General features: G+C 42.3%; 1 protein-coding gene across 5 annotated transcripts in view; it reads left to right on the top strand.

Annotated features, from left to right (window-relative positions):
* LOC116836084 (aldehyde oxidase 1-like) overlaps positions 1-25,946 on the top strand; it is a 98,355-nt gene extending 72,409 nt beyond the window's left edge. For 4 of the 5 annotated variants that reach the window (XM_075070016.1, XM_075070019.1, XM_075070018.1 and 1 more), the window contains 11 exons: positions 1,192-1,383; positions 1,916-2,143; positions 5,372-5,467; positions 11,074-11,202; positions 12,554-12,628; positions 16,174-16,226; positions 17,304-17,418; positions 18,123-18,188; positions 19,105-19,293; positions 21,348-21,515; positions 22,426-25,946. In XM_075070016.1, coding sequence (XP_074926117.1) covers positions 1,192-1,383; positions 1,916-2,143; positions 5,372-5,467; positions 11,074-11,202; positions 12,554-12,628; positions 16,174-16,226; positions 17,304-17,418; positions 18,123-18,188; positions 19,105-19,293; positions 21,348-21,515; positions 22,426-22,476 — 1,362 coding nt within the window. In that variant the 3' untranslated portion in view covers positions 22,477-25,946. Of the gene's footprint in view, positions 1-1,191; positions 1,384-1,915; positions 2,144-5,371; positions 5,468-11,073; positions 11,203-12,553; positions 12,668-16,173; positions 16,227-17,303; positions 17,419-18,122; positions 18,189-19,104; positions 19,294-21,347; positions 21,516-22,425 lie in introns of those variants that run through there. The other variant, XM_075070020.1, reaches the window with a different exon arrangement.
* Positions 25,947-26,164: the final 218 nt, after the last annotated feature.

Raw genomic sequence — 26,164 nt, 5'->3', positions numbered from 1 at the left:
AGGGAAGTTTCTGTATGTGCTGTTAGTGTTTGGTTGTTGTTTACTCTGGGGGCTCAGAGGGACCAGACGTGCAACCAGGTTTCTCTCCAATCTCTCTGATACAGTCTCTTATATGTTCAGAATAGTAAGTACTAGATAGATAAGGCGGATTAGGCTTATGTTTGTTTTCTTTATTTGCAAATGTGAATTTTGCTGGAAGCATTGTATCTCTGTTTGTGCAACTTGTATTTGTGCTAGGGGGAGGATTCTCTCTGGTGTCAGTAAGCTGAGAGACCCTGTAATATTTTCCATCTTGATTTTACAGAGATAATTTTTACTTTTTTGTCTTTCTTTTATTAAAAGCTTTTCTTTTTAAGAACCTGATTGTTCTTTTATTCTTGTGTGAGACCCCGGGGGACGGGGTCTGGACTCACCAGGGAATTGGTGGGAGAAAGGAGAGAAAGGGGGAGGAAAAGCCTGATTTCTCTCTGTGTTAGGATCACTGTCTCTCTCTCTCTGGGAGGGGGAGAGAAGGGGGGAAGATGAATTTCCTCTCTGTTTTAAGATTCAACGAGTTGAATCACAGTGATCTTCCAGTGTTACCCAGGGAGGGGAGGATCTGGGAGGAAGAAAGAAGGGGGGAATGGTTTATTTCCCTTTGTTGTGAGACCCAAGGGGTTTTGGATCTTCCCCAGGGAAGGTTTGGGGGGCCAGAAAGTGTCCCAAAACGTTATATTTTTGGGTGGTGGCAGCTCTACGATTTCTAAGCTAGTGATTAAGCTTAGAGGGGTTCATGCAGGTACCGCATCTTTTGGACGCTAAGGTTCAGAGTGGGGAATCATACCTTGACAGTGGGACCCCTCATGATAGTGCCCGCAATTTGCTACACTATGGAGAGACTATTGTAGCTCACTAATCATATATCAACTGCTATTGTATCTACTACATTCCTTTCATATGCTAACAGAACTATTGAAATGCAGGATCATTCTTTGTGGGAAATGTAGATGTAATGAGTGTAGAATATTCATGTTACATGGGATTTATAGAAACATTTTTTTTAAAAAAGCTTAAAATACTCTTCTATTGTCCGAATTGTCTCAAGTCCAAATCCTTTCTCTAATAGGAGGAATATTTACTTGTTTAATTGTGAATGTAATTTTAAGGGAAGAGCTATTCTGATATTTAGCTGTGCCTGTTGTCATACTCAAGGTAGCAGAGATAGTCTTACTAAAAATGGATAATGCTTACAAGATTCCCAACTTCCGGTGCTGCGGTCGTGCCTGCAAGACGAACTTGCCATCAAACACAGCATTCCGAGGATTCGGTTTCCCCCAGTCAGGACTGATTACAGAATCCTGGATAACAGCTATTGCAGCCAAAAGTGGTTTATCACCAGAAAAGGTAAGGAAAGAGGATTATTAGCTTTGAAATTAAACAGTTTGTTTTTCTTTACTCTTTTGTACTGTACAACCTGTGTTAAAGTGTGGCCCACACAGTGAACTATTTGAAAACTCCTGGGTTGGCTGACTAGCTAGAACTAATCGTTTTCAAGTCCTGAGTGGACTACAAAGTGTTTGTTGTTATTAGTTACTCTTGTTTTTGTGACTGGTCACCTGAGTAGGATGGTATTTTGTCTGTTTCTGGATTGAATGACTAAAATATTTTAAAGATGAGAGTAACAAAAAAAAAAACTAGGGGTATGAGTTTCTGGATGAAATTGTGCCAAAATTTTAAAGTATTTCCCATTCAGAATTTGACTGCTTTAAAAAATGAATAATATGGCCCCACTGTCATACTTTACCCAGTTTGTCATGATTAATCATAAAAACCTTCAAGAATGCATTTTGCTTACTTACTATTTGACTGCTAATCCCAAAAGCAGTAGTCTGCTTTTATGAAGATGGTACGATCTGGTTTAATTCTCCTGTTTCAGGTTAGGGAGATAAACATGTACAAAGAAACTGAACAAATGTGCTACACTCAAGATCGTGATCCAGAGAACATGGTAAGGTGTTGGAATGAATGTATTGAGAAGTCTGAATACTACAGCAGGAAAACAGCTGTGGAAGAATTTAACAAGCAAAATTACTGGAAGAAGAAGGGGATTGCCATTATTCCCATGAAGTTTCCATTTGGCTTATGCACACGTTTTCTAACTCAGGTCAGTTGGCTTTAAAGCTGCTTTAAAAATGCTGACAAACACAACGGGCTAAGCCTTTTACCCTTGGAAGGCTAGATTTTACCTAGTTTAGATAACAAAAAATATATTGAGATTGTCGTAGAAAAACCACCATGCATTGTGTTTGGATCAGAACAGTCTGAGACCTCTTTTATTACAAGCATGCAAGGTGGGAACCAGCGAACTGGCAGTATCCCTGAAAACAGGTTTATAACAGTGTAAAACCACAATTAACAACACCTACTTCCTTGTTAACATTTTTGCCGTAATTGGAATACACTTTCCATAAAAGGAAGACAGCACCACCCTTTGCGGTTACAAGCTTCTTCTAACACTAGCAGTGGACAGTTATATTTCACAGGTCTGGTGATTACAAATAGTTCTGCTTTTGTATTTTTCCTTTACCATGTCTCTAATAACCCCTCCCTCGCTTTCTTTTCTGCCTTCTGGTCACCCACATGATTAACTTGACCAAAGTTTAGGCCTGAGCAAATTTTTCTACCCCATAATTTTAATCCCAGATGAACACTTGTCCACATCCTAACACCTGTTATCTATAGACTGCATTGGCTTCTGAGTCACTTCCAGATGCAATCAACAGTGTTAATTTTGATCTGTAAAGCCCATGTAGTTTGGGCCATGGCTAGCGTCCCTGTAGAATACTACATAGGGTAAAAATAGATGAAGGCCTCTTACTAACAGTGTCTCAGTTTAAGCTTTTGGATATTGAAGGCAGGACGTCGTCTTCAAAGGGTTCTCACCTCTAGCATTTGCTCCCTCCGAACCCAAGACTGTTGAACTTTGGGCAGTAGGGAAAGCTGCTTTTTCAGACTTATCATTTGCAGGTCGGGGGGTGGGGGGGTAAACATTAAGAAGAGAGAGTTGGAGGAGAATACTTAATTCATATTGATGACTTGTGTGATATGTTTAATGTTGGGGATGTGTTCAGTGCTTGTTCGATAAGCACCTTTTATACATTGAAAAATAAATCGGTCCTCAAGGTGACAGAATGTGCCACCCAATTTGCAGTCTCTCCTCAACATTTTACTCACAGGGTCTATTGCAGACTGTGATGTAGCTTGTGGCTGAGTTGTGGGGGTTGGAAGGAAACCCCATTCAGGACTTAACTGGCTCTGACCAGTACTGTCAGTTTATCCAATTCATGGCTCCCCAAAAAGTCCAGAGCCTTGAAAACATTAACAAGAGAGAAAATAGAACTTGCAGCAGTGTTTTTATATAAACATCTGTCACTGGGTGACACTGCCCTTTAAGAGGTCAGTCAGTTGATACCCATTTAGGCTTCGGAGAGCACCTGAGCCCTAGAGGGTAGAAGATCATGTGAGTTGGAGATTTGGTGAGTCAGATTCAGAGAAATGTCTGAGAAAGCAGAGCAATAAAAGCAGCAGGTGGAAGCTGCCTGGGAGAGACAAGTACACTGCGGAGAACAGAGAGGTTTCCAGTCCCTGCCTGGAAGTAGGTTGGAATTGGCTAGGAGACCAGCAGAGAGGGCAGTCCCAGGTGACTGAAAGGGGCTTAAAGCTAGGAAACCAGCAGAAGAGTTGGCCTGCTGACCTTCCTGTGCCATAGAGCCAGTGCTGGGAGGCTGAAAAGGGCTTAATTATTGGACTGTGTGTTGGGTAGAAGAATCATGAGACTGGTCACGCTCAGGTGGATGGCTGGGAGTGTGGGGCTCTGGAACAAGGACAGAAAGGAACTGAGAACCAAGTGCTGGTGGACTCAGGTGTGGATGACCTGGAAGTGATGTTCCTGGAGAGGGGAATGGAAAATCGCTGTACCTTGATATGTTTTACTGTTGGAATTAAGAGAACAGTTTTACCATGAGGGGTCTTACATGTATGTGAATAAATGATACCTAGAGGTGGGACTTTGAATTTGGCAGTGAGAGAGACTGTTCTTTTTATGGCTGATCTGAGGGGAAACTGAGGAAGGCACACTTGACATGTGGCAGCCTGCTACAGAAGGGCGTGCCAGATAGGGGTTGCCTTATTAAAACACAATTGGTATGCAAAAATGTGACTCCTCTAGCCATTTTTAGAAATGACTAGACTGTGTAGCTGAAAGGGGTTGCAAGTGCTTTGGAGGATAGGATTATAATTCAAAATGATCTGCACAAACTGGAGGAATGGTCTGAAGTAAATAGGATGAAATTCAATAAGGACAAATGCAAAGTACCCCACTTAGGAAGGAACAATCAGTTGCACACATGCAAAATGGGAAATGATTGCCTAGGGGAGTCGTACAGAAAGAAATCTGGGGGTCATAGTGGACCACAAGCTAAATATGAGTCAACAGTGGTAACACGCTTGCAAAAAAAGCAAACATCATCTGGGATGTATTTGCAGGAGTGTTAACACAAGAAGTAATTCTTCTGCTCTATTCTGTGCTGATTAGACCTCAATTGGAGTATTGTGTCCAGTTCTGGGGGCCGCATTTCAGGAAGGATGTGGACAAATTGGAGAGAGAAGAGCAACAAAAATGATTAAAGGTCTAAAAAACATGACCTATGAGGGAAGATTGAAAAAAATGGGTTTATTTGGTCTGGAAAAGAGAAGACAGAGGGAACATGATGACAGTTTTCAAGTACATAAAAGGTTGTTACAAGGAGGAGGAAGACATTGTTTTTCTTAACCTCTGAGGATAGAACAAGAAGCAATGGGCTTAAATTGCAACAAGGGAGGCTTAGGTTGGACATTAGGAAAAACTTCCTAACTGTCAGGGTGGTTAAGCACTGGAATAAATTGTCTAGGGAGGTTGTGGAATCTCCATCATTGGAGATTTTTAAGAGCAGGTTAGACAAACACTTGTCAGGGATGGTCTAGGTAATACTTGGTCCTGCCACGAGTGCAGGGGACTGGACTAGATGACCTCTCGAGGTCCCTTCCAGTTCTATGATTCCATGTAGTTCAGATTCTTTCCTTATGTTCCTAACATCATGAGAAACAACCTCCATAAACTGATATGTCCTCATTTGGAGTTTAATGTAGAGACAGAGCTGATGCTGGAATTCCAAATGTGGCCTTTGATTCTGTCTCAGTGGATAAGTTTATAGCATCTAAAATCACAATGCACTTCAAGGCGCCATCCCTTCTGCTTTTGATGCATTGCCCCATGTTAAATGCAGACCCTCTTTCCATTAAATCATAGGACAGTAACAGAACTCAGGAGTCCATTTCTGCTCTTTCTCTTTAGGCTGCTGCTCTGGTTCATATATATACGGATGGTTCTGTGCTTCTAACTCATGGTGGAATTGAAATGGGACAAGGCATCCACACCAAAATGATCCAGGTACCAAAATCAAATATTAGCCGTGTGCTAAATATGTACTATGGACAAACACTACTTATCAGATGTTTAGTTATTGGAAAAGCCATAACAAGACTGTGAAGACAGATAGAGACCAGTTCTTCTCTGGCATAACTCTATTGACATCAACAGAGTTATGGCAGCAGAGAAAAGTCCCTTGTTCTGGCAGGCAGACTGGCCCTGTATATGTGAGCTGTTCCCATAGCCAGCTTTGTTAAGGGCCACAGTGGATGCAGCAGAGAAGGCACATAGCTTACAGGAAACACCTTATTATTACTATTATTGTTGTATTACAGTAGTGCCTGGAGGCTGTGGTCAGTGTTGGGCCCCTTTTTGTTTGGCATTTTACAAACCTGTAGTCATTGTCACCAGGAGCGTGTCGACTATATGGACAAAACAGACAAAGGGAATGCAGCAGAACTCGTATTTTGTTAAATAATTGGGGATTGAGGCGTTCATAAAATAAAAAAGTTAATACAAGTAAACATCTGAAAATTACAGCAGGTACAGTGCATAAGTTAATAAATTAACTCTTTGTTGATGGTGTACATAACAAATGGTAATAAATGCATACAGCATGCTTTATTTATTTATTTTTGTATGAGAGACTTGCGCACCGCATCTCTCAGTCTTTTCAATCCTGTGCTGCTGCTTGAATGTTGGCTGAAGGATTGAAGTCACATTGGGTAGCAGAAAGATGACTTTGGCAGCAGAAAAATTATTCATATAACTTGCTGGTCTTTGAATATTGTCCCTATGGGTTCTCCACTCTAGGTGCGTATGCACCCTGTGCTCCTCAGATCAGAAATTTTAGGTAGCACTGTTCATTCCGACTGCGCATGTGACCCATGCAGCCTTTTGCCCTGTACCGTAGCCATATAGAGCTGCGTAGGCAAACCACCCTCAGATCTTCTTCGAGTAGTGTTCGTATAGGTGCTCCACTGTAGGAGTGTTTGGCCTTGGCTACACTGGCACTTTACAGCGCTGCAACTGGGGTGTGAAAAAACACCCCCCTGAGCGCTGCAAGATACAGCGCTGTAAAGTGCCAGTGTAAACAGTGCAAGCTAATCCCCATGGGGAGGTGGAGTACGTGCAGCGCTGGGAGAGCTCTCTCCCAGTGCTGGCGCTGCGACCACACTCGCACTTCAAAGCGCTGCCGCGGCAGCGCTCCCGCAGCAGCGCTTTGAAGTTTCGAGTGTAGCCAAGCCCTTTGTGTCCCTGCACTGCTGATCGGAGAATTTTGGTAGCAGTATCCGTTAGGCCTGCACATGCACTGTCTCTCCTCGTGCTGACCTACGAGGCTAGCCAGCGTGCATGGCCTTAACCCCCTTCAGTTTCTTCTCAACCACCCTGGCTAAAGAGAGAGCTATTCGCAATCCACTAGGACTATTACTTTAATCTGCATTTCTATAATTAGTTAGCTTACTAGTTTGTAGTGAACCAGAGGAGGAAGTTTCGCAGTACTCCTCCCAAGCTCCATATGGTGCTGATTATATAAAACTGAATGACTTTCTTGAGAAAATTCCAGAAGCATATCATGATTCATTTAAGGCCATTATCTAGGAGGGCCAGTTAGTGGCAAACATATCACTGTAATCTGCCCTCAACATAGCCGACACAGCAGCTAGGTCCATCTCCACTTTTGGCATCATGGCTCATTTTGTTGGGTTTCCCAAAGGAGGTAAAGTTCATAGTTAAGCACCTTCCATTTGAGGGTGTGAAGCTCTTCGCTGAGACGACTTATGCTTCCCTTCATTCCCTGGGGGACTTCAGAGCTACCCTCCAGTCACTGGGTATCTATATACTGGGACAAAAGAGACAGTTTAGTCCCCAGTTCCAGCACAGACCAAAGTACCTCAGTACCAGCCTCACTGCCACTACAAGCCACAAAGAAAGGGAAATTCCCTAAACGCAAACCATCTGACTCACAATCTTCATCCCAGCCCTCTACATCTAAGCAGTTTTGACAGACAGGTCAAGGCATTCTCCCCAACTGACACAGCCAACCATCATTCCACACCCATTTGGCCACCAATTGGTGGCACTCTGCATTGCCTAGGAACACATAATTTCAGACTAATGGGTTCTGGAAATCATTTGAGCTGGGTATTCCATCTGCTTTACCTCCTTACCCCCCTCCACCACACCCTTCCCCCTCCCTCTTCAGGGACTCTTCTCACAAAAGTTTACCATGAATAGAGACAGATCGCCTCTTCTAGTTAGGAGCCATAGAACTCATAGAACTATGAGACAAGGGGTTCTACTGTTGTTATTTCCTAATACCCAGGAAGAAGGGAGGTTGGAGATCCATACTAGACCTCAGCTCTCAACAAGTTTATTGAGGCTCAAAAATTCAAGATAGTCACCTTATCAAGGATCATTTCTGTGTTGGAACAGGGAGACTGGTTTTCAACCCTCGACCTTCAGGATGCCTGTTTTCATATCTCAATCCTACTGGCTCACAGATGATTTCACAGATGATCATTACCAATACAGAGTCCTCCCCTCTGGGATTATCAGCCCCAAAAGTATTTTCCAAGGTTCTCTCACTGGTGGCTGCTCATTAACATTCTCAAGGGATAATAATCTACCCTCACCTAGATGGTTGCATCCTCAGAGCCTGATCTCTTCACAAGGCTCACCAAGTCATTGAAGCTACGATATACTTGTTTATGGAAGTGTCTACAGATTAACACCCAGAAGTTCACCTCACTCCAGTCCAACGCCTGGAATTCATAGGGGTTGACCTCGATCTGTTACAGGCCAAAGCCCTCTTACCTCAACACAGGTTCTTATCCTTAGTCACACTCCTAGACATCATTCAAAGCAGCCCCCAAATACCAGCCAGGCTGTGCTCCAACTCTTGGGGCATATGGCAGCGAGCATGCAGTGCCACCAAATGTGGTTCAACTCGGTTTACAGACCAAATAAGGACAGTCTGGACAAATCCCTGTTACCACCCACCAGGAGCAAAAATTCCTTATACTGGTGGAAGGATCCAGCCAGCCTTTTCAAAAGGATCCCATTCACACAAACATCACCACCATTGCTCCTCACCAGCGATGCATCACTCAGAGGTGGGGCACTCATCTAAATGGCCTCACAGCACAAGGCAAATGGTCACCTGTGGAGATATTCCTTCACATCAGTCTCCTCAAGCTATGAGCAGTCAGGAACGCCTGCACCTGTTTCCAACTACTGATCACAGGATCACATACAAAAATCCTAACAGACAACATAGTCTGTATGTATTACATCAGTCAGCAGAGGGGAGCCAAGCCACCCTCCTCTGCACAGAAGCTATGAGGCTATGGAATTGGTGCATCTCACACAATGTCACACTGTCCACGGCTTACCTCCCAGGCAGACAAAACTTGATAGCGGACAATCTCAGCCACAAATTCCTGCAGGACCATGAGGGGAAGCTAGTGCTTCACAGCCTGTTCAGATGGTGGGCCAGACCTGTGAGCCAGACCTGTTCGTGACTCACCTGAACAGGAAATATCCACACTACTGCTCCTGAGCAAGGATGGGACAACACTCCCTGGGTGATGCTCTTCTCCTCCCCGGGACAAGGACCTTCTCTACACCTTTCCTCCATTTCTCCTACTATCAAAGGTTCTGCTGAAAATAAAAAGGTATGAAGCTCACTTTATTCTGATTGCTCCTACTTGGTCAAGACAGACCTGGTACTCTTACCTGGCACAGCTTGCAATGTGCCCACCAATCCCTCTCCCAGCCATTCCGCACTTCTTTTCGCAGAACAGAGAATGTACCCTACATCCCAACTTAGGAATTCTCTGCCTTAAGACATGCTTGGTTCCAACACCGGGAAAGCTCCTGTTCAGTCTTTTTTTAAGGAAAAGGTCACGTTGCAACTGCATCCCAAGTTCTTACCAAAGGTATTCTTGGACTTCTGGGTAAACCAACCTGGCCAACTTCCAGTTTCTTCCCTAAGCCACACCAGGATAAAGAAGATGTGGCATTACATATACTTGATGTCAGGAGGGCATTAGCCTTTTTACCTAGACAGAACTAAGACCTTTAGAAAATGTCCCAGATAGTTCTGTCCACAATGCAGAGAAACAAAGGGATCGCCAATTTCCAAATAAAGACTGGATATCTGGCTACATTACCTATTGTTGTTAGTCTCATGATCTTCAACCTCTTTCTAGAGTATAAACTCACTCCAGAAGATTCCTTTCTACTTTGTTAGCGTTTCTTAAGAACATTCCTGTACAGAAATATGTAGAACCATGACTTGGACCTCCATTCAGACCTTTTCTGAACACTATACAGTTACTTGTGTCTCAGCTTCTGATGCCATGTTTGTCTCTGCTGTGCTATCTTCAGTCTTAGACTCAACTCCAAAACATACCCCTCCATAGAGGGCACTGCTCGGTAGTCACCTAGAGTGGAGCACCCACAGAGACACTACTGGAAGAAGAAGAGATGATTATCACCCTGTACAGTAACTGGTTCTTCAAGATGTATGTCCCTATGGATGCTCCACTACTTGCTCTCGTACCCTGCGCTTTGAGTTCTTTACTATGGAGCTCCTCGGTAGAGAAGAAACTGAAGGCAGTTCATCCGCACAGCTGTATATGGCCATGGTGCAGGTCATGAGGCTGTATGGGGCACGTGTGTGGGCTGAATGGACACTACTACCTAAAATCAATGATCTGAGACTGATGAGGCACATGCGCACTTAGAGTGGAGAACCCATAGGCGTGCACATAACCTTCTCTTCCTAAGATGGATATTCATAAAATCGGGGTTCTACTGAATTGTTATCCACATTTTACTGACTGGGTCTGAGGGATAGAGAGACACTGGGTACATCTGTGCAGCAGAAAAACCTGTGGCAGAAAGTTTCAGAGCCCAGGTCAACTGACCTGGGCTAGAAGTAACAGTTCAGGCTCAGGCTGAAACCTGACAAGGGGGTCTCAGCAGAGCCCCAACATCTACATTATTATTTTTACACCTGCAGCACAAGCCCAAGTCTATTGGCCTGCGCTCTGATACTTGCTGCCATAGGGTTTCTGGCATATTTTGTTTATTTTTAACTATATAGACGCACCCTATGTGACTTGCCTAGGATCGCACAGGAAGTTTGTAGCAGAATTAGGAATTGAACTCAGCTCTCCAGAGAATCAGTCTAGTGCCTTAGCCACAAGACCATCATTCCTCTGTTCCATTTTATCCCTGCAGACACAGCAGTGTGATTACAATTGGAAATGGAAGGATCTGGACCAAGAATATCTAATTATTTATTAGATCAAATCCATGACTTAGTGTCTAAGGGTATGTTTACACAGCAAAGAAAAACTCACAGCTGGCCCGTGCCAGCCAGCTTGGGCTTGCAGGGCTTGAGCTGTGGGGCTGTTTCACTGCTGTGTAGAGTCAGGCATGGACTGGAGCCTGGGATCTGGGACCTCGCACCCTGCGAGGTCTTAGTGAAAATGAAACAGCCCAAGCCCTGGGTTTTTCTTTGCTGTGTAGACATAGCTTTTGAAGGCTGATATTATTGAAATGTTCAGAAATGTGTGTTTCAAATGGAATGAGGGTATGTTCATTCCCCACCCTAGGTTGCCAGCCGGGAATTGAAAATCCCCATGTCGAGTATTCATTTTTGTGAAACAAGCACAACAACTGTTCCTAATGCTTGTGCTTCAGTAGGATCTGCTGGAACTGATGTCAATGGAATGGCAGTAAAGGTAAAGGGTAATGTTTTTCTACTAGTTAACTCTTAAAAGCCCCAATTCATCAAAATATTTAAGCAGGTGCCTAATTTTACACACATGAGTAGTTCCACGGAGCTTGAAATTACCTATCGTGTGGCTTATTGCAGGTGGCCACTAAGAATATGAAACATTGCCTCTTGATGAATTCCAAACTCTTTGGTATGTTGTGGTTTGGGGTTTCCAGAACAGAACCCAGAGCTCCCCAAAAAGGCTTAAGGTTTTTTACTAAACACTCTCTGCATATAATGGAGGCCTCTTATCTCTCCTGTGATGAAGTGGGTGAACCAGTTCTTAAACACCTGGCACTGACCATGTGCTAGTTCATACTAATACCAGACGTTATTTTAAGGTTTGGGTCAATTTAATTAAACGAATCTTCCCTACCTCTCTCTTGCCCTTCCTTAGCTTCCTTAAATCAACACCCTTAATTCCTTCCCTATTTTTTCATGAAAGAATCACAGGCCTAACTGATCTTTGGTTTCTCTACTGGGCATAGGCCTCTTGTTTTTTTAATTAAAACTTACACATTTTGAAGGTTCTCTGTTACAATGGAACAGTGTATCTGGGTGATAATTTTATTGGGAAGCCTGACAGTGGTGGCACATTTGAAGGCAGAAACTTGGCTAGTCCTAGGAGAGAGACTTGATATCTCATAAGTATTTGATTCCTTGATCCAAAGGCGGGGTGGGAAGAGTGGGCATCATAAGAGCCCTGGAGTAAGGAATGATTCAGAGGCCTGAAGGAGGCCTGGTTGTGCAAATCTGGAAGCGGAGGAGAAGGATCTGGTTTGGGGAGAGATGGGGCCTCTGTTCTACTACTTCTTTTGAGATTTGAATGAGCATAAGGACCTCCAGATGTTTATCTAAACTGATCAACCCGATGGAGTGTTTCAGGGTCACCTGTCTCTAGTAGTAGACTTACCAATTAGCTAGATTAATCTATTTTCATATAAATATTGAAAATGTCTGGTCCAGAAGAGCTGGAGTCAGGAACAAACTTGAGTCTCCCCTTCCCCAGGATTTGAGGCTTTTCCTTCAAATTCACTGAGGAGGTGGCATTTTTCATGGCCATAGACAGTTAGGAAGTGATAAGAGCCTCAAAAGAAACTGATTCACCATCCTTCTCTAAGTGGAAGACATGTGATGAGTTCCCCAGAAATTCTAAGGAATTCAATGAGGAGTAATGATTTCTAGAAGTAAATGGGATGTCTTCTCTGCTGATAGCACCTCCACCGTAGCAAAAAATATGTTGAATATTATTAAATACTGACGCATGTCTATTTCTCTACTTTTGCATTCTTTTCCCCAACTTTTCTCTTCACCAGGATGCTTGCCAGACTCTCTTGAAACGCCTGGAGCCCATCATTAGCAAGAACCCGAAAGGTACCTGGAATGATTGGGTAAGAGGCACTTTTGTATCAGGGTGAAAAATAAAACAGGTGTGAATTATATTAAAAAAATGTGCACATACATAGCAATTTTGTTGTGTGTATATATATATATTATATTTTTCTCTCTCCTCTTTCTATGGTGATCTCTTACCAGCAGAATAAAAGCTATCTGCACAGAGCACAGCTTGGCCAGAGCAGAGGATCTTGCCCTTATGCTTTGTTTGGGTGCCCCCTGCCCCCATATATATAGTGAGCTGCTAAATGCATGGTATTGGCAGTACTGGAATCTTGAACATGTAGCAAACATCACGCACAGCCTCTGGCATGTAAGCTGCTCCTTGGATTGTGCAACTGAATGACACTAGCCAATATCTCTGGTCCCAGACACAACCCTAGGAACCTCCGTCTTGCAGTATCCAGTTATGCCGGCTGGATGCTGCAAGCTTATATGAGTTTGTCAATTTAACAAAGAAATTGATATGTACCAGTCTTGTTATCCCAAGGGGAGTCTCTGACGGGCTTCAAACCAAACGCACTGCTTCAGGTAGAATAAACAAACAGATTTATTAACTACAAAGATAGATTTTAAGTAATTATAAGTCAAAACATAACAAATCAATAAATGAAATAAAAGCAAAACACATTTTAAGTTGATCTTAACACTTTCAGTGCCCTTACAAACTTAGATGCTTCTCACCACAGGCTGTCTGGTGGCTCTTCAGCCAGGCTCTCCCTTTGATCAGCACTTGAGTCCCTGAGTGTGGTGTCTGTAGATGTAGGTGGAGGAGAGAGGCAAACATCTCTCCCTTTTATCATGTTCTTTCTTCCCTCTTGGCCTTGCCCCCCCTCTCCACTTCAGAGTCAGTTGAGCATTACCTCATCGCAGTCCTAAACTGATCAAAGGCAGTTGGGGTGACTCACTCAAGAGCCCAACAGATCTTTTGTTGCTGCCTAGGCCAGCGTCCATTGCTCCTGTGAGGCTGGGCTGCGTTTGTCCCATACATGCCCTGATGAGGTGTGAACTGCCCCTCTGCTCTTGGGGAGTTTTTGTCTGGGCTTGCTTTAAGCCGTGAGGATATATTTACATACATATACATGAAATTACAGCCTATAACGTTGTTATAACATTACTGTAACAACAATTACTATACATCACTATAACCACAATACTCAGTGCATCATGAGCCTTCCGAAGACATCCAACATGACAAATTTTGCATTAGATACCACACAATCATTTTACAAGGATGAACCTGGGGGTGCTGGGTGTTCCCCCGAAATACAGAGTGTCACAACAGTGTCAAAAAACTATTGATAGGAATAAAACACCAATTGGGGCTTGCTTAGACCTGTAGTATGCTTAGAATCACATTTTGCCTTGCTAAAAAGCTTCTTCACATAGGATGAGCCCTCTGTTATTATTTGTATTATCCAAGTATCTAGGAGCCCTAGTTATGGACCTACTATGCAGGTACTGTACAAACACAAAACATAGAGACGATCGCTAACCCAAAGAGCTCTGTCTAATTGGTCCAAACAAATCTGATAAAGTGATTAGATCTCAATCCTGTATGCACATGCTAAAGCCCCTGGATTTCATTTGGCCTCTGTATGAACCCAGGGGGCAGTCCTGAAGGAACAGCCTGCGGTATCAGGTCTTTCATCTGTGACCACCCTCAATCAGAGTGGGACCAGTCTCTTGAACAATTGTCCAAATATCACACTGGGAGGAGGGCCCAGATCATTATTTAGTTGCCTCAGTGGGATTTGAATCACGTATTAGAGGGGTAGTCAGTTATTGTTTGTCAAGGTTCAAATTTCTTGGTCAAGGTATAGTCAAGGTCCAGACTCCAGAGAAAATAATGAAAAAAAAATAACAATAATGATAAGAAGTAAATAAAAAGATTTCAGGGTCTGTTCAAAAGCATCTGGCGGTCCAGTTTTGGCCTGCAGTTCATCTACTTGCTACCCGAGCAGTTGAGTCCCTCGATGCACAGGTGCAGAGCTGTAGATGTGGGATAGATATTAAAATCCTATTTTTATTTATACAGTGCTTCATGATGATTTAAAGTCTAACAAAAATGACAGTCCCTGCCCTTGAGGTACTTACAATCCCAACACACAGAGATGTTCCCTCTTAAAGGATTACCTTGATTACTCTGCTAAATGTTATAAAGTTTGCCAACTATTCTTGTTAATAGAGAATAACAGTGGAACACCTGTGGCAATGCTCTAAGCAAAACTGACACCTACATATGTGAGGAGTAAATCAGTTTGCCCTGACTAATGCTGTTCTAGTGACTGCCAAATTAATTTAGATAATTTAATTTAGATTATCAAGAATGACTGACATAAAAAATAATGCTGACCCATGCAGAGAAGAAGCTGCTTTGCCTCTTGTAAAGTTAATAAACTATGATTAAATTAAAAAACATACTGTTATATTTATTAAGCAAATCTGATATGGGAATCGCTGAGAGGGAGTAAATTTAGGAGCTCACCTCGCTGCTGGAATCACTTACATAACTGCACTTCAGAGGATATTTTTATTTTTTATTTTTTCTGAAAAATGATTTTCTTTTTAAACTGGCAACTTGGGTTTTCATTTCTTTGACCTCTGTGTCTTATCAACCAGATCCGCTCAGTTTACAAATAGACACTTTTCTGACTATCAGCACTGCAAACTCAACCTGTAATGTGAAAGTCAAGCTGGATTCTTTCTGGTGCCATGTTGCCAACAGTAAAGATTCTGCAAGCAGAGCTGTAAGAACAAGTCTGATGCTTATGTGTGAACCAAATAAAATCCAGTTCACTCTTCCAAAGCTGTGTTGGCTCTGCAGCATTAAAACCCCAGTTCAGCAGAGCATTTAAACATGTGTATAAATCCATCCCCATTCAGAAAAGCCTATAAGCACATGCTTACATTTAAACACAGACTTAAGACCCATTGAAGTCAATAGGATTCAACCATGTGCCTGAAGTTAAGCACGTGTTTAAGTGCTTTGCTGACTAGGGATGAACTGTTGAATCAAGGCGTAACTGCAATGTCAGAAGATATTTTTAGTCAGTAATATCAGGAATTATGATTGAATAAAAACAAGGCGTAGCTCTGTTGGGCAAAGTGCCATTTTTGCATAAGTCACTTTTCATAGTGGATCCACATATTAAAGCTCAAACCTGAATCAAGTATCTGGGAGTTGCACATGTCTGACTCCCCTTCATGTTGACTGAACTTCTGTGAGCTCCCCAAGAGGGAAGTGTTACTGGGCATCCGAGCAGGATTTTACAACCGCAGTATTTACATGCACGTTTGCCTGCAGAGGCTTGTGTTCGAACTGGAATCATGGCTTGCATTTTTCAGAGAACTTACTCAGCAGTTGCCTAGTCTCTCAGTGCAAAAAAATGGAGCTGTTGGCAGAGAGAATCATTAGATATTACCATAGCACTCTTCAGTTCTTTAGCATTTTCTTGTAGTTTGATTTTTAAATAAATAGGTGTATGTTTAACTCCTTCCCAGGTGATAGGTTTACCAATAATATTGTTGTATTTTACAGGTTAAAGAAGCATTTGAACAGAGCATTAATCTTTCAGCTACAGGGTACTTCAGGTAACAAATATTTTTAGTCCTTTTGAAAGTTAAGTTTAGTTAGGCTCACCTCAGCAATATGATGAAAATGTGAATTTAATGAGTAACTCATGAAGATAGTTAATAGCTCGGAAAGTGAAACTGGATAGAGAGGACTTGACAGGCATTTTTGATTGATTTAGCTCATATTTTCATGTAATCGATAGATCTGCTCCTTAGAGGAATGCTATAATTTGGGCGGCAGCACATTGGGTCCATGAAATGAGGTGTCCAGCTGCTGCTGCAAGGAGCACTAGGTGCCCCAGAAGAAGTGTAGCTCTCTCTCCCTAACACTCACTCACTTACCCAACCACGGATCTCACAACCTGCTGAGCTCAGAGTTGAGGATGTGAGCCAGATGTATGTATTGTGTGCATCTCCCTACCAATACAGGATTACTCCCTATTGTACCTTTCCTATTGTTGGGTTGGTCAAACAAGAAGGCTTCCACCACTTACTTTGAAAAATTATCCCACAGTCTCATAGATCTCATGCTGAAGAGGTTTCCCTGATGTTCAACTGATATTTTCCCTTTGTTAATTTCATTCCATTTCTCCAAGTTATTGCCTGCTTAGACCTTCCTAAATAATTCTTCTCCCTTCTTAGGGCTAACACTTCTGTTTTGAAAACCATCATCTTGCTCCTCTCCGTCATTGCTTAGCTAAGGTCTGCATTTTAGCTCTCTACATCTTTCCTTGTAATTTAATCTTTCCTATGATCTGACCGTTTTATTTCCCTTCTCTACTTCACTCATTTGTCATTGGCTATGTAATTGTTACTTTAAACTTGTCTTTTATACATGATTTCCATGACAATCTCTGTCAGAAATCTTCTGGGATTTGGTTGCTTATCAGAATTTCTAGATTGGAGCAGTTTGTTTATCATATTGGTTGCCAGAATTTAATTGACTTTAATGGAGCTAAACCAGCAGAGTATTTTAGGTTTAATTTCACATAGTTTTGAACTCTTATTTGCTCTGTCTCTTTATTGTTGTAACACAAAGATTAATAAAACGGAATAAAAAACCATGCTTCCCATGGACTTTGTTGCTTCTCCCAGAGGGTATGAAGCTGACATGGATTGGGAGAAAGGGGAAGGCCATCCATTTACGTATTCTATTTTCGGATCTGCTTGTTCGGAGGTTGAAATTGACTGTCTTACGGGAGATCACAAGGTAACCAGTGAATGTCACTAAAACTCATAAATAGTACAGTGAGGTTCCACCAGAATTTCCCGTTTTGCTTGATGTCCCAACAATCGTACAATCTGTGCATTGGTAAATCACCTGGCTTTGTACTAATGTGCATGTACCAACTGATGTAAATAACGAGCAATTACAGTTAGAGCAGAATGAAAAATGTGCACAAGTAACTAAAAATACAATCTTATTTTTGCAAGGTTTGTGAAAATATAATATTGTGTTCAGATTTGGTGCTATAGGAGACAATGTTGCAGGCAGTATTTGCCTTTTCTCTTGGTGCCTGCGGTATGCCAAATTGTACTGTAGCTCTGTATTACATTTCCAATCTCCTGACCAGCCAGTCATCCCACCTGGCCTAGTCTCCTTACATTTCAGGGCATACTACAGCAACACATCCCACTGGACGTAGTGTGTACTTCTGTGGGAAGTCCCACTGGAGACTTTAAATACAGTGAGCTAAAGCCTGCAGTCCTCATACTGGCTAAACTCCCACTGAGGTTAATGAATGTTTTGCCTGAGGAAGGGCTGCATGGTAATAGGTCAGTTTTGTATGTTCTGAAAGAGATTCTATACAAACATGTCTTGTCCCACTGGATTAAGCCTCTGACCCTTTGCACCTTCTCATCCCATCCACCCGTATATCTGTCACCACAATGCACATTGTGTTTGATTGGTAGAACATCCGAACAGACATCGTTATAGATATTGGATGCAGCATAAATCCAGCTGTGGATATAGGACAGGTATGTGCCAAGAATTTCTTACTATTCCATTCATGTAGTGCTGCTTGTTGTTGTGTTTGTATTGAAGAGTGTTCATTCATTCATCTACCGTTAACGTCTTATCAGCCCACCTTATAGATAATATCACGGGATGAAATTCTGATCCCATTGGAGTCAATAGCAAAACTCCCATTGACTTCAGTGGGGCCAGGATTTTACCCAGTATACCTAGTGTCACCTTGTGGTACTGTCCACCTGCACCACTGTGCTCATCACTTGTGTAGTTTCACACTGCTGGGCTAGACCCGAGTCTTCAAGCTCTCCTTCACTTTATGACCAGGTCCCCTTCCTCACAGCATGTTAATGCTTCTCCCCACTGCACCCTCTGGTCCATTGCTTCAGCCCTTCTGATTGGCATTTCTTCATTCTTCGTGGGGCAGTGAGCTGTGAGCTAGGAGTATGAATCCCAGCTTGTGTACACATAGTCACACTATCTCAATGATAACACAAGTATATATAGTAGTGTAGCTGTGGTAGCACAGATAGCAGCAGCACCTCTTAGCTGTGCCAAGTAGAAACTTGCCTCAACCCTCCCTGTGGGTAGATACTCAATGTCACCACTGCTGCTACCTGTGCTATACTACTATGATCTGAAAAGACTATTTATACTTGTGCTAGCTCTCATCAAGCATGCATATTTGTACACAATCTAAGAATCGCACCCTATCTTGTAGTGTGATGTAGACTGGACTTATGCAGTGCAGGTGGAGAGAGGAGAGAGCTTTCTGCTTTCCAGCAGCTCCAAAGGAAAGCCCTGAAACCCAACAGTCTAATAGGAAGGAGAATGCTGTCCAGAGAGAGAGATTAATTATTGTCAATGTTATATACATTTTACAGCAGAAGAAAAAATAAAGTGCTTATAATTTCTCACTCTCAGATTGAAGGTGCCTTTGTTCAGGGCATTGGACTTTATACAATGGAGGAGTTAAAATACTCCCCAGAAGGCGTCTTGTACACTCGGGGCCCGGATCAGTATAAAATCCCTGCAATCTGTGACCTCCCAGAACAGTTCAGTGTTTCCTTGCTGTCATCCTCACAAAATCCTTATGCCATCTACTCATCCAAGGTAAGCAAGTGAAACCTGGGGCTTGATTCCTCTACCACCTATGCTAGAGTAAATCAGGAGTAATTTCATTCAAGTCAAAGAAGGTACACTGGTATAAAATCCCTGAAGGGAGGAAGAACCTCAGGCTCCTGTTCTTTTACATTTTAAACAGATCTCCACATCATTGTGTTATTTACAAATGCAGAAGAAACTGCAGTCTGGGATAGTTCTACTCTTCCATCGTGGTTGCCTCTTGATAATTTTAGGATTTAACAAGTGGACTAGGAACTTCTAGTAAAGCTATCAGTTTACACCAGCCCAGGTCCTAGCCCATTGAATATACACATAAGCAATAACACTAAGCAAGATGTAGGGCAGAGGTTCTCAAACTGGGGGTCCGGACCCCTCAGGGGGTTGCAAGGTTATTGCATGGGGGGTCGTGAGCTGCCAGCCTCCACCCCAAACCCTGCTTTGCCTCCAGCATTTATAATGGTATTAAATATATTTAAAAGTGTGTTTAATTTATAAGGATGGGGGTCACACTCAGAGGCTTGCTATGTGAAAGGGGTCACCAGTACAAAACTTTGAGAACCACTGATATAGGGGATACTGCCCATTTCAAGTGCGTTGAGCATCATGTCTTTAATTACCTAGGCCATTAGGGGTGTAATGTAGTCAATTAAATAAAAACTTCAGAATTAAAAAAAAAAAATTTAAAGCAGAAGGATATATTAGAACAATAGTTCCTTCTAAAAACTATTTTCAAATAGTCCTGATGAAATATTTTGAAAGAGATGATCATTTGAAAGAAAATTACAGACCAAAATGAAATAATTACCCAGGATGGAGTTGATCTAAAGAGCGACTTTTAGCGTCAGTCTTCAAAGTGAGCATACAAAACCTGTTTAGCCTACTTTATGCATACAACTCCTATAACTAATTTTAAAATCATCATTGGTGAATAAAACATGCTTGAAAGTAGAGCTTGTGATGCCTTGCCTGAAAATTAAGCATCTTTCAATCCTGAAATCTGGTTGTCAGTTTCTTATAGAGGTGGGCTAAAGCTGCAAAATGCAGATCCAGACCAATGTTTCAGGAGTGTTTTGGAGCCTGAGTTTTAGAAAGGCCAATTAGAGATACAGTAATGGCCAGCTGAGAAATTCAGATCTCAGTCCTGATGAAGGTGCCCAAACTCCCAGCATTTAGGAGGATCTAGATCTGGGGATTGGATTTGATTTGACCTGTGATAGAAATAAGGTCAACTGTGAAACTTGCATCTGGATCAGATTGAGGAGGGCATTCAGTGCTGTTCACATGCAGGGTTTTGTCTCTGCTCTAGTTTGTTAGTTGGATATGAATCCCTGGAGATGGTTCATTTCAGTTTTATCTGCCAACGTTTTTTACCAAATAATTGATTTTCTTTTCAGTTTGAAATCCTGCACAGGTGAGAAATCAAAAGTGTCCTAAAATCTATAGCTAGCATTTGAAACCAGCCCTTACAGATCTCTGCAGTCAGCCAGCAGCTGAAAACCTGCATTGTAAACCCAGTTCTGGGGAATCTGGGCTTATGGACTTGGGTTTTCCAAGCCCCACACTTGATTGTACGCTGCATTGTAAACCCGGGTTTACAGTTGCTGGACTTGAGTCTCCCAGCCATGCCAACGTGTCCATACAGCACTATGCAGGCCTTCTGACTTGGATCTGCGGCTTCAGCTGTGTCCTACTGCAAATTAACAGGGCTTGGACCCAAGTCTCAGTGGGACTCGGGCTCTAACCCACCTCCCCAGCAGGGTCCTAGGTACTGAATGCTTGCTAACCTGAATAGTACAGATTTGTGTGTGGATGGCTGAGGGAGTTGGACTCAAACCCAAGTGTGAGCCTGGGTTTACGGTGCACTATAGACGTACCCAGTATGCTCTGGTCCTGCTTCCACTGAATCAGTGGAAAACTTTCATTGACTCTCATTGTAAATCAGTAATTTGTAAAAGGTTTTCAGCTATCACAGATATTAAGACACTTCCTCTTTTAATCAGTTCATAAAGCAAAATTATGTGACAGCCTTTGTTCTCTGTCAGGGGATAGGCGAGGCAGGGCTGTTCCTGGGATGTTCTGTGTTCTTTGCTCTCTGGGATGCAGTGGCTGCTGTGCGAAAGGAAAGAGGATTAACCGGGACCTTCACACTGAACAGCCCCCTGACTCCCGAGCGGATTCGAATGGCCTGTGCCGATCAGTTTACTGAGATGGTAATGAGGCTTTTCTTTTGGAACACTCCTTTGTAGCTGCAGCCTATTGCTTTTGGCATTGAAGGCCCATATTTCTGTAGTTTAAATGGTGTTTACATCTGGATATGGGGTGCACACAGCAGAACTCCTCAGTTCAGACTTTTTAATGATTCTTGAATCAAAATGTCTGTTGACAGGCCCAGCCCATGCCAGCCATTCCTGTCTATAGCATTCAAGGTTTGCCTTTTAATAACTCCAATTTTTTAATCTTTTCTCGATCTGTCCTTCCCACACCCTCCCACCTACAGTATGTGCTATCATTATACCCACTCCCACCACCCCCACTATTGTCTTTTTGTCTAACTTAAATCATAAGCTCCTTGAGGCAGAGTCCTTGACAATCCATATTACTGTAAAGTGCCATGCACACCTCTGCTACTGTTGAAATACTAGTGGGCCTGATTGGCCCATGTGAAAAATGGAGACTGAGTTCCCACTCAGAGTTCTTTCCTAGTATTTCCCTAGGCAGTGGTAGGGTACAGGAATTGCAGGGCAGATCAGCCCCCAGATTTATCAATCTATTAATTTCAGTGGACATCTCAGGAGCTTTGCCATAGATGAGGGCCAATTGACAATTGTTCTTCCATGCTGTTCTTCTATGCTGTTCTTCCATGCTGCTTTGGGACCTACCAGCCTCCCTGTCAGCACAGCTTGTATGGGTTTGCCTGCCTTCTGTAGAATGCCCTACTCAGTAGATCTTGCTGTGGTGTTTGATGCATAATTAATGGAAGCTGTAGAAGTTTCAGTAGGGGCCACCTGGGAGAGGCACTGTGAAATATGCAGAGTAGTTTTATAAATAGCTGTAGTGAGTTCTTTCTAAGTGAATACCATTAACAGAATCACTTCTTTCACCTCTTGTTCATTCTCCTAGAGTACGAAAGATGAACCTGAATCCTTCGTTCCTTGGGCCATCTCCATATGAATGGCAAACAGAACCTCGCAAAAAGCCTGAATGAACTCCAGTGATTTGTTGATCATGAGGGTGGAGGCTCATTTAATCAACACACATTTTATTTTTATTCAAAATCTACCCTCTGACTACTGAATAATGAGCAGTACTTCTTCAGCCCATTCTCCCACCTGAGTTTTCAGCATATATTTAGTTGCACTACTACATTTTACTCCTAGAAACACATCTAAATAGATTGGAAGAGGGTTATGCAATAAGATCCAGCTACTACACATTCTCTATGATCATCTTAAATTGCCGCTAGGGAGGAATTAATGATCGCTTTAGTAATGGTGCAAAATCCAGATGTTTTTCCTCAGGATTTTTCAGAACAATGGAATTCAAATTTATCCCTAAATAATATAGCTAGGTTCACTGAGGTAATGAGATGCGAGAGCCTGTGCTATGTTGAGCTAGTAGTGCACTGGGGTTGGGGTGCGAGGGTTGAGAGTGAACCAAAAATAAGTGCACTAATGCTCCTGAGATATCTGTTTGCATCCCAATATTCAGCTTAGAGCCAGAGTTTTAAAGGCATTTAGGCTTTGCAAAAGTGCCTGTGTAGATTAGATGCCTAAATCTCATTAAAATCAACAGGAGTTAGGCACCTCACTTGCATAGAGAATTTGAAAATCCCACTAGGCACCTAATCTGCATCTTTAGGCATCTACAGATATTTAAAAAACTGGCCCTTATTGAATTCTTATGGTTCTATTAGTGCTGTATGTTAATATTAGTTTATGTAAAACAAATATTTTTCTTATGATGTTCATTCTTGTGCCCGTGAAAGTTAAAATAAGCAGCAGAAAAGAGTTCCCATAAGAGGCGAGATAAAATGGCATATCACTGTTAACTCCCATTCTGTCATTATTTGCTGCTTTGAGGCCTGATCCTTTAGTCACAAGTCATCCTTAGTCCCGTACATAGCCACATTTTTAATAATAACTCTGTGCACAGAAACATACAGGCAAGTGTCATCTTACGCGGGGGTTCCATTCCGCGGTTAGCGCGTAAAGCGAAAACTGCGTGTAGTGAAACACTCATTTAGTTGAATGGCGGGCGGAATCACCCGCACAACAGATGCAGTTTTTATATTGTTGTTTTTCTGTTTTTCCCCGTTTTTGCCTACCGCGCAAAGCTGAATTTGTGCATGTTAAAGGCGCGTAAGATGCGACTTGCCTGTAAATGGAACCTAAAGAGTGCAAGTAGCTTTCCCATTTTAAAGTGTATCTTGCCAAATTGCACTGAGCCAGACATTTGGAGGAGTCCCCATCACTGATCCAGAGAGACCAACTAAAATGTAGCTGTGGGAGAAGGGAGCTATAATGATGTATGAAGGTATTTTCAGTAAAACACTTTAACAATCCAGTACAGTACTTGATTTCTGAAAGGCTTCAAATAAGATGCTAATTTAGGTTTCAATTCTGCAATAAGATCTCCATGCATGGATTCCATGGCAGGATCAGAACCTAAGTGATCACAATAATTACCTTTTGATCACAAACTTGATGCAGCAATGTGTGATTTCACACAGAAAAGCTGCTCTGTGTGATGCTAACACCTGTGTGCTAAAAACAACTAGGAGGAGACAAGGGATCTGTTTCTTCTTTGTGATACCTATGCAACTCCACTGACATTGCATTGGTATAACTGAAGCCATTAGGGTGAGTGTAAAAGAGAAGAATTTGGCCCAAGAAATCTTAAGGGTGACTTTGCTGTTTTCCTTGGAGACCTTTTTTATTTTCTCATGACTTGATCCAAAGCCCATTGAACCCTATGGAACAATTTCCATTGATGTCACTGGGCTTTGGATCAGGCCCTTGATGAGATTGTCTCTGGAAAGTAGTTCAGAATGGTGCCATTGTGCACAACAGCTCAGGATGTTATTGGACCAATCAGAATGCGGGTGAGGTTTGCTCTTTAATTTCTGATAAACACTCTTTTAACCTTGGCAGGGAAGATGGATATAATGTAAGATTAGAAGACGTTTCACAAAGATGATCAGCTTTCTGCTGACATATGGGGTGTGGTAGGATTAGAACTGCACCCAGAGAAGCACTAGTTTGACGAGATTGAAAAAGAAAAAAGGACTATTGTGCTTTTATGTATTAGATGCTAAACAAGGTATATTCTGTGCTTACATTCTCAGGCAAGACCAGCAAATAACACTGATTACTGAAGTTAATTAATATACTATATATAGTAATGGGAGGACATGATCACAAAATCCCTGCCACATTTTGACATCCATCCCCATCTAGATTGAAGAGATCTAGAATTGTGGCTTTCCACTTTCTAGGGCCATGATGTTGAGATGCAGATTCTGAGCATTCCCAAGATTTGGTGATTTTTAGTTTGGGGCTTTAGTCTGGAATCCATCTTTAATATACAATATTTACTGTATTGTGCAGGTGAGTCATTAGTTGCCAGATGTCCTGGTTTCATCTGGATAATCATGGTTGATTCTTTTGGGGGGAATGGAAGGAGGGAGTAATTTAAATGTTTGCTTTGTAGCTTTCATATGCTGTGCTCCAACTATTCCTTGCCATGTAGTACTGATAGCCAGAGACTGCACCTCCAGTCTCTTAGTGAGTTTTCTTTACTATGTCTTACACTTTGATATAAATCAGATTGCCCCTGGCCAGCTACTCTGCTCAGGTTTCTTTGTTTCACACACCCATGCTGATTATTGCACCACTGTTTCTTCTCCAGTTGCCATCCAAAGTATCTTCTCCCCCTTTTGTCAGATATCATGCCAGTGACTGAAGTCAGGCTTATAGGTTAATGATTTTTGCCCTTGCAGTTAGAAAATGATTTCTGTATTTTTAAACCTGGTTTTATATGCACAGTTTCTGTATCCTGGATGAGGGTGTCACTGTGCTTCCTTTGCTGCCTTTTATTGATATTCATTTGGCTTTTATATATCATATGAAATTCAATAAATAATAGATTAATAATAGATTAATTGTAAATGCAATGCCATCTTCTTTCTGGTATGAAAGATTCTGGTCTTGGCTCATTATGTGGGCTCTGACACAAACTGCAGACCCCCATGAGCAGAAGGGAGTTCACAGCAGTAGGTGCCTCCCACTGTCCTCACTGGAGCAGGAACCTGAAGCCAGCTGGCAAATCTCAGAAAGCCAGGTGGGGCTGTGGCCAGAGCACTTGTGAGAAGCACTGAACAGTTCATCTCCTGAGCAGCATCAATCAGCAGAGTTCCCGCGATGAACCCAGGCAGAGTTTAAATCTGCACCCCCCTGGCAGAACCCTTGAGAGAGAGCAATGGTGACACTGGTACGGACATCCCTGCAAATGCAGAAATGTGATGTTTGATTCCCTGGGCTTAGTCATGTCCTAGAACTGCATTATCCTTCCTCCAGGGCTGAATCACCTTGTCTGATTTTCAGTACTTGCTAAACGTTATTAATAAAGGTTCCATCCAGCTTCAATACAAATGTACATTTTTTGTTGTCTGATGTCCAAAGAAGAATCTGCACATGCTACTGTAACATGTTTTTCTTTTGACTGAAACCTCTCTGGCCCTTCCATATTGTCCACAGGCCAGACTGTAATTGAGAAGAGCTACTGGGAGCCAGAACAAGTGGAGATTAATCACAGTGACAGGTGATACATTAGTAATATAGGATGTCATGAAACAAACTTT

This window comes from Chelonoidis abingdonii, chromosome 10 (genome assembly GCF_003597395.2).
Source record: "Chelonoidis abingdonii isolate Lonesome George chromosome 10, CheloAbing_2.0, whole genome shotgun sequence".
Taxonomy (NCBI): domain Eukaryota; kingdom Metazoa; phylum Chordata; order Testudines; family Testudinidae; genus Chelonoidis; species Chelonoidis abingdonii.
The sequence above is the reverse complement of the archived record's forward strand: the minus strand, read 5'-3'. Positions and strand labels throughout refer to the sequence as shown.